The 7,554-nt window shown below is 47.8% G+C and overlaps 1 protein-coding gene and 1 long non-coding RNA gene across 4 annotated transcripts in view; one reads left to right on the top strand and one right to left on the bottom strand.

Moving 5' to 3' along the window:
- Nucleotides 1-4,442, top strand: part of PDXDC1 (pyridoxal-dependent decarboxylase domain containing 1) — a 65,075-nt gene extending 60,633 nt beyond the window's left edge. For 2 of the 3 annotated variants that reach the window (XM_011983652.1, XM_011983654.1), the window contains exons 19-22: nucleotides 45-137; nucleotides 216-312; nucleotides 1,202-1,306; nucleotides 1,777-3,482. In XM_011983652.1, coding sequence (XP_011839042.1) covers nucleotides 45-137; nucleotides 216-312; nucleotides 1,202-1,306; nucleotides 1,777-2,036 — 555 coding nt within the window. In that variant the 3' untranslated portion in view covers nucleotides 2,037-3,482. Of the gene's footprint in view, nucleotides 1-44; nucleotides 138-215; nucleotides 313-1,201; nucleotides 1,307-1,776; nucleotides 3,483-4,276 lie in introns of those variants that run through there. The other variant, XM_011983651.1, reaches the window with a different exon arrangement.
- The window catches only part of LOC105542216, a 7,460-nt gene continuing 3,545 nt past the window's right edge, over nucleotides 3,640-7,554 (bottom strand). The window contains exons 2-3 of the long non-coding RNA XR_001006436.1: nucleotides 4,331-4,444; nucleotides 3,640-3,981 (exon numbers count right to left, since the gene is read on the bottom strand). This is a non-coding gene — a long non-coding RNA (uncharacterized LOC105542216). The remainder of the gene's footprint in view (nucleotides 3,982-4,330; nucleotides 4,445-7,554) is intronic.

The following is a 7,554-nucleotide window of genomic DNA, read 5'->3' on the forward strand; positions in this document are numbered from 1 at the left end:
CGAGAAGCTTAAACAAGTAATGCCTTTCTTGGTCTTAACCGCAGCTTCTGGAAAACATGACAGAGGTGGTTCGGAAAGGCATTCAGGAAGCTCAGGTCGAGCTGCAGAAGGCAAATGAAGAACGGCTTCTGGAAGAGGTGAGGTCCCCGACGGGCAGCAGGCTGGGGGCACCGCCGCGAGGCCAGGTGACCCTGAGCACTGGTCCTGTCTTGCAGGGGGTGTTGCGGCAGATCCCTGTAGTGGGCTCCGTGCTGAATTGGTTTTCTCCGGTCCAGGCTTTACAGAAGGGAAGAACTTTTAACTTGACAGCAGGTAGGATGGTGTAGCCACCACCCAGGTCTCATTGACCTTGGGAGGTTTCACCAGATGCCCTTGGGTCCCAACACTCTTCGCACTAAGAAGCCAGGCCTGGTTCCCATTCTTCATCACTGGATGTGGGCTGGGCATCTGAGAAGACAAGGTCTGGTGTGCCCTGCCCTCCTCCCCCTGCACCCTGGCGGCTGAAACAGCAGGGAAGCAGCTACCCTGCTCTCCGCAGCTGTTGCCACCGCGAGGCTATCAGGACGCGCCTACTCAGCCATGCAGACACTCAGGGTGCTGTGTCTTGGGCACTTTGGTTCAGGGTTAATACTTCTTGTCTTCACGTGTGTTCTGCGCCAGCAGAGGACGGCTTTTGCAAGCGGCAATGCAGAGACTGAAGCATGGAGCGCTGGCACAGTTTATTTTGAACCAGGCAGCCAGCAAGCGTTCCAGCCGCTGGAATGTGGGGAGGGTGTTAATAGTCTGTGACTCCTTCCTTGTTCTACCGAGGAAGTAATTTCCTACACTCGAGCCCCTTCCTTCATTCTTCCCCAGGAAACGATGACTCCATTGTCATGAAAGCAAAGATAATCTGATTTCTAATCTCCCAAGCCTTAGCCTTCAGCAGAGGCACCCACTTCTTGTGGCTACAGTACGTTTTCCTGTTGGGCCTGGCTCCCCGGGTGCGCTCATGCGGCACTCGAGTGCTGGCAGTGCTGGCCCTGTGAGGCGGCTTTCTCGAGCTCTCAGCACATTCATAAGTGCTCTTGTCTCCACCGGTCTGTGGCAGGCTCAGTGGCTGGAAAGAGGTTATTGGGGAACAAGGCTATGTGAGGGCAGGTGGTGTCTTCCAGGGCGGCCTGTGCCTGTAGTTTCCACCCAGCCCTCTCCTCTTCCGTAGGCTCTCTGGAGTCCACAGAACCCATATACGTCTACAAAGCACAAGGTGCAGGAGTCACGCCGCCTCCAACGCCCTCGGGCAGCCGCACCAAGCAGAGGCTTCCAGGTAAGTGACCCCCCGGCCCACGCTGAGTTCAGGTATTCCTTTGTTTTCTGGGTTCTTGAACTCCAGACGTCTATTTCTCTTCATTTAAGACCAACCACCGCCATCTCTTTAACCATTTTGGTGGCTGTGGAATTCAGCCTTGAAGAAATCCCTCGGTAGCATGCTAAGGGGAAGTTGGGGAAGAAGACCCCAACTTCCCCCCAACAATGAAAGATGACATTGTCACTGTGGTGTTTACCCTCCTGAGCATTTCCTAATGAAGATGACCTTGAGAGTTCCCTGGCCTGGGGAGCATGTTGGTGTCACGCTAGCAGCTCTCGGTTTTCTCATCTCTTAAAACAGCTCAGAGCCAGTAAAGATTTCTGCTGAAGCCGTGTCCAGAAGTAAAGCAATTATCTGTTGCAGAGCCAGCCTGTGTTGTGGAAGTCTCCTCACTGAGCCTCGGCACGGTCTGTCTGCCCTTTCTGTAGGCCAGAAGCCTTTTAAGAGGTCCCTGCGAGGTTCAGATGCTTTGAGTGAGACCAGCTCAGCCAGCCACATTGAAGACTTAGAAAAGGTGGAGCGCCTGTCCGGTGGGCTGGAGCAGATCACCCTCGAGGCCAGCAGCACTGAGGGACACCCAGGGGCTCCCAGCCCTCAGCACGCCAGCCAGAGCGAGGCCTTCCAGAAAGGGGCCCCTCACCCAGAAGATGACCACCCACAGGTAGAAGGAGCGGAGAGCTTAAGATAAGACTCACTGTGTGGTTTGAGACTGTACTGAGTATTGTTTCAGGGAAGATGAAGTTCTATTGGAAATGTGAACTGTGCCACATACTAATATAAATTACTGTTATTTGTGCTTCACTGGGATTTTGGCACAATTATGTGCCTGAAAGGTAGGCTTTCTAGGAGGGCAGTCGGCTTGTCTAACTTCCTGTAAATGTAGAACCACCAGGAACTGTTTGCTGTCCTAATACCACTTTTTCCTAAGTTACCATAAACGCTTTTTATTCACAAAAAACACTTCGAATTTCAAGTGTCTACCACTTGGACCCTTGCTCTTTCTAAACATAAGCCTAAGTGATGAGGTTGCACGTGGCAACTTTTTGGTCAGACAGCTTTTCATTAGCATTCTCCAGGTTCTCTGCGACACTTCAGAGGTGACAGTGGCCGTTTCCTTTGCTGTCGGTGTCAGTCGGTCTTTACTATGATCAACTTGCAATATACAACGGGCCTGCTAGGCTTGAAGGAAAGCAGTGTTTGTGGGATTGTAAATAAGAGCATCAGAAACCCTCCCCAGCTACTGCTCTTCCTGGAGACTTAGTAAGGACTGTGTCCACTTGAGCTGTGGCAAGGCTGCTGTCCAGGACTGTCCTCTGCCACAAGCCCGTTTCTCCCTTTATATACTGTTTGTAAAGAGAAACTATGTAAAGTCTCCTCCTGACCATATATTTTTAAATACTGGTAAAGCTTTTAAACTGGCACATAAGTACAGACTGTGCTCATTTCTGTTGAGTAGCTGAAAACCCAATAGATGCCACCCTTCAGAGCCTTCTCCTCCGTGTGCTGCATAGCACCCACGTGGGTTAAAATCTGAAAGCAAGTACCCCTTTGACTTGTCTCCCACTGAAGCTTCTGCAGCTTCTACTGCCCTGGCAGCTCACCTGGGCCCAACTCAGAAACACGAACCAGCAGATCACTCTCATGCTGATCCAGCCAGGCTCCCTGCTTAAGTCAGTAGAAGCTCGCTCGCACTGCCTGTTCCTCCTTTTCCGAAGTACTGCATCACTTCGTAGTAAGTAATGGCCCCTGTGCCTTCTTAGTCCAGCAGAGTCAAAACTTTTGGGAGACCTGAAAATGGGGAATTCACACTGGGTTTCTGGACTGTAGTATTGGAAGCCTTAGTTATACCATATTAAGCCTATAATTATACTCTGATTTGATGGGATTTTTGACACTTGTTAAAATGCAGGGTTTTTTGGGTTTTTTTTGGTGCAGATGATTAAAGTCTTCCCTATTTGGTGCAATGAATTATAGCAGATAAAATGGGGGAGGGGTAAATTATCACCTTTAACAAAATTACATGTTTTTATATATATTTGGAATTGTTAAAACTGGTTTTGCTGAAACATTTCACCCTTGAGATATTATTTGAATGTTGGTTTCAATAAAGGTTCTTGAAATTGTTAACAGTGAATTCAGTTTATAAATGTTATTAGAAAAGACTTACCCAAGTACCTGAAATAGCTGCCGATAGACCAGTGGGAGGTAGGGTCTCCTCTGCCCCCTTGTTACTGACCCAAAAAAAGCTGGACATCAACTTTTTAGCAAACCAAAAAGTAAGTCTCAACAAATGCCTTTGCCAAAATAAGGTTTTATTTTGAAAGTCATTTGAAAGACAGGAGGCAAGGAGGCCTACGACCCAACGGATGTAGGTTCCAAATCTGGATTCGTACCAGCCCCACCAGTGGTCTCTGTCAGGCCAAAAAGGTGCTTTCTTTGGTAATTCCTGTTTTTTAGCTTCCTGGAGAAGAGATCTTTTCCCACAAGCCATCTTCATTTTTTTTGTAGAGTAGGGCTTTATTTCCAGGAAACAGTGTGTTAGTTGGAGATGGGTATTTTTTTAAAAACATCAAGGTAGATCTAATATGTTCAACAAAGTGAGGCGGCTCAGCCAGAGGCGAAGTAGAAAGATTCTGAAAACACAAGATGGTGGGCATGAGAGAAGTCACCTTGCTGTTCCCCGCTTTGATAAAGATGTCAAAGTATCTTTGTTCTTGGACACATATATAGTAAAATACGTAAGAAATGAGGTGGCCTGGATTAATAAGAAAAAAGTTGAATGCTTACTGCTTTACCCACACAAATTTCCATCCAGGACTTGACATATCCCCAGCTGATATACAAGTTAAATGGGGTCTGTCAATGGCATCCAGAAAGTAAAAGGGAAAGCAGCTATGACCTGGTCTAAACCCTTTTTTTTCCTTACAGATGGGGAAACCAGGGTCCAGAGATTTAAGACTTACCCAGCCTGTAAACTCTCACCTCTAGTATTTGCTTGTCATCTTGCTGCAACCAGAAATCCACATGTGGAAATGGCGTCCAGGAGTACGGTCCTATACGAAGTTGTTCTGTCTCTGCATCATAAATGCTAATCATCTACAAAAGAACGTGTCAAGGATAGAATTTCAGGAATGTCACCCACTTTTCAAACCCTCCCAGTAACGCAAGCGCCAGTGTAGTCCTTTCATGCATTTCTCTGCATAAGCTACTTAAAGCCTGTCTGAAATAACAAACTGCCAGCTACTGAACACGTCCCATGTGTCTGCTGCTGCACGCTGTGGGGCATACACATGACTGCTGAGCGCCAACAGCAGTCCCACAGGACAAGGGTGTTTTTCCCATTTGGGGTGAAAACTTGAGGCTCAGAGAAACGGGGCCCATTTCCCAGGTCACGTGTCCACTAAGCCTCAGAGCTGGGCCTCAAACCCAGATGCGTCTGACTAAAGTCTGTGTTCCTCATTGCCTCATTATTTATACCCCAAACAACTGATCACCTTGCAATTGAAAAGCATACAGTGCCTGCTGCCCTGTCTCTGAATTGACAAAAGACCAAGGCGAAAAGTCTGCACAGTCTTAACGTTTCTACCTCCACTCCTAAGAGAAAGATAGGAGGGTGAACAGAATGGCTCCTAAGTGTCTGGGGTTCCCCCTCCCTGGAGAGGGAAAATGCAACCTTTACCCCAAGAAAAGTGCAGGGAGGCCCGAGCTGAACTCGATGAGATTTTGTTCTAAACCAAGAGCTGCTTTCCACATGGGAGGCAGCCATTCCTTCAGTCGGACATGTAGCAAAACCTCTGGTCAGCCCTACTGGTGTACAGCCAGGGGTAGGTAGGTCAACTGTGATCGTTCTGTTGGAATCTTCACAATTTAGTATTTTATACATACACGAAATTACACAGAATAGAACAGTGAACACCATGTACCTACTACCCAGCTAAATCAATCAGGTATCACCGATACAGCAGCAGCTCTCTGAAATACAGCCGATTCCTCGCCTTTTCCTCAGGAGTCCTGGGGCTGTCAAGCAGGGAGGATGGTTCTGGGTTTTCTCTAGCCTGAGCTTTACACTTTGGAGGACTTCTGTTCTCAAGCAAAACCTCCTCAGTTCCTGATGTATAGAAGGATTCCAGTGCCTGCCTTCCTCCCCCAGAGCACTGGCAGGAGAAAAGCGCGCCTGGCCTGGGGTGCTGGGGAGAGACGGAAACAAAACCAGGTGCTCTCCCAGCTCCTGGGAAGGGTGGGCAGGGCCTGTGCTTTCTATCTGCTACCACGTTGCTGCTTCAAAGTCTTAAGAAGTGAATGTTACCTCAGTTTTGTAGGTAAAGCTTAGAGAAGTTAAGCTACTTGCCCAAGGTTTCACAGCATATGTTCGCAGGAGCTGGGATCTGAACCCAAGGCTGTCCCATCCTGACAGCAGTGGGGTCACTGGTTTGCTGAATTAGACTTTAACCGCACATGTGACCAAGCCTCCAACCCACAAAAGATGCACACTACTTACCAATGCCATATATTATCGGAAAGTGGTTTTCGTTTTCTTCCCGGTCATTTAATTCTACAAAATAAAAATGTTTAAGATACACTTTTTAAAGAAATACCAAACAATTATTTTTACTTTGTATAATGAAGGCCAAGAAGGAACTCCTCAATGCAGAAAGAGAGGAAAATTCCAGAAAATGAAAAGGATTGTGGCCCTGTTTCCCTACCCTGTCCCAAGGCCAGGGGGGTTTCTACTGAACAAACTGGCAGCTGCAGAATTGGTCCCCACTCCCCCCACCTTCTCCGTGCGCCCTGTCTGCCACACAGGTGGTGGCTCCTCTGAGATCCAGTGCCCTCCTTCCTGGGAGACAAGGGGGCCGCACTGAAACTGAGGCTGGGCAGATGGTGACAAGGGCAAGGGGAAGGCCATCCCACCACAGGAAGAGCCAGAACAGATGCTGGCCAACCCGTGACAGCAGTGTGTGCCAGGACTTGGGCCCACTGCAAGGCTGGGGGCAAAACAGTCCTGAGACCCACATCTTCACTTTGGGACAAATGGCAGAACTTACCTGTCACACACAGTGTCACTAAGTGAATGTCATCTTCTTGCCTGTCAAATTCACCTACGATGAGAAGTTCAAGACTGGATATCAGAAAAGTTCCTCTAGTTACCAGAACAAACTGCTGAGCAAGCCAAGGACAGGCAGGGACGGCAGCCAGCTGAGTGTGCTCCACCCCACACCCCAACGCCCACGCCCAAGCAGCCACAGCCTGGCCTCTGGGGAGCTGACACCACAGAACCCCGACCGCCAGAAGACGGCCACGTTCTCAGCCTCAGGCCCAAAGGAGCCTGGGCTGAGCCTTCCCATTTTTCTCCTCATTCTGAGAGTTTTGCGGGGACCCATGGATTCATAAGATTTTTACTTTTCTCCTAAGTAAACTTTTCCTGATTATCAGAGTTGTAAAAACAAACATCTGGCCACTGTAACAGATTTGAAAAATACAGGAGAACATAAGGAAGTCGGTTTTTAATGTCCATAATCCTAGCACTGTTAATAATTAGTGTATTTTCTTCCATATTTTTCTGTGCTCAGCAGAGCTGACCATAAAGACAATTTTACAATTTTTTTTTTTTTAAGATGGAGTCTTAGGCTCTGTCACCCAGGCTGGAGTACAGTAGAGCGACCTCTGCTCATCACAATCTCCGCCTCCCGGGTTCAAGTGATTCTCCTGCCTCAGCCTCCCGAGTAGCTGGAATTACAGGTGTGTGCCACCACGCCCAGCTAATTTTTGTATTTTTAGTAGAGACAAGGTTTCACCATGTTGGCCAGGCTGGCTGGTCTTGAACTCCTGATTTCAAGTGATCCACCAGCCTTGGCCTCCCAAAGTTCTGGGATTACAGGAATGAGCCACTGCGCCCAGCCAACAATTTTATATCCTGATTTGCTTGTGCATAGGTATTTTCCCATGTAATTCTCACCTTTATGTGTTATTTTTTAGCGACTACATAATTATTATTCTGATAACATCAGATTTCCTGTTATACGTAATGTTCTACTGCTCATCTTCAGGCTCAAATCTCTATGCACATTTCGGATTATTTTCTTAGCATGTATTTCCACAAGGGGAATTACTGGGTCAAAGGATATTAACCTTTTACTTATTTATTTATTTTTTGAGACTGAGTCTCCCTCTGTCACCCAGGCTGGAGTGCAGTGGTGCGATCTCAG

Source organism: Mandrillus leucophaeus, unplaced genomic scaffold (genome assembly GCF_000951045.1).
Source record: "Mandrillus leucophaeus isolate KB7577 unplaced genomic scaffold, Mleu.le_1.0 Scaffold253, whole genome shotgun sequence".
Lineage (NCBI taxonomy): Eukaryota > Metazoa > Chordata > Mammalia > Primates > Cercopithecidae > Mandrillus > Mandrillus leucophaeus.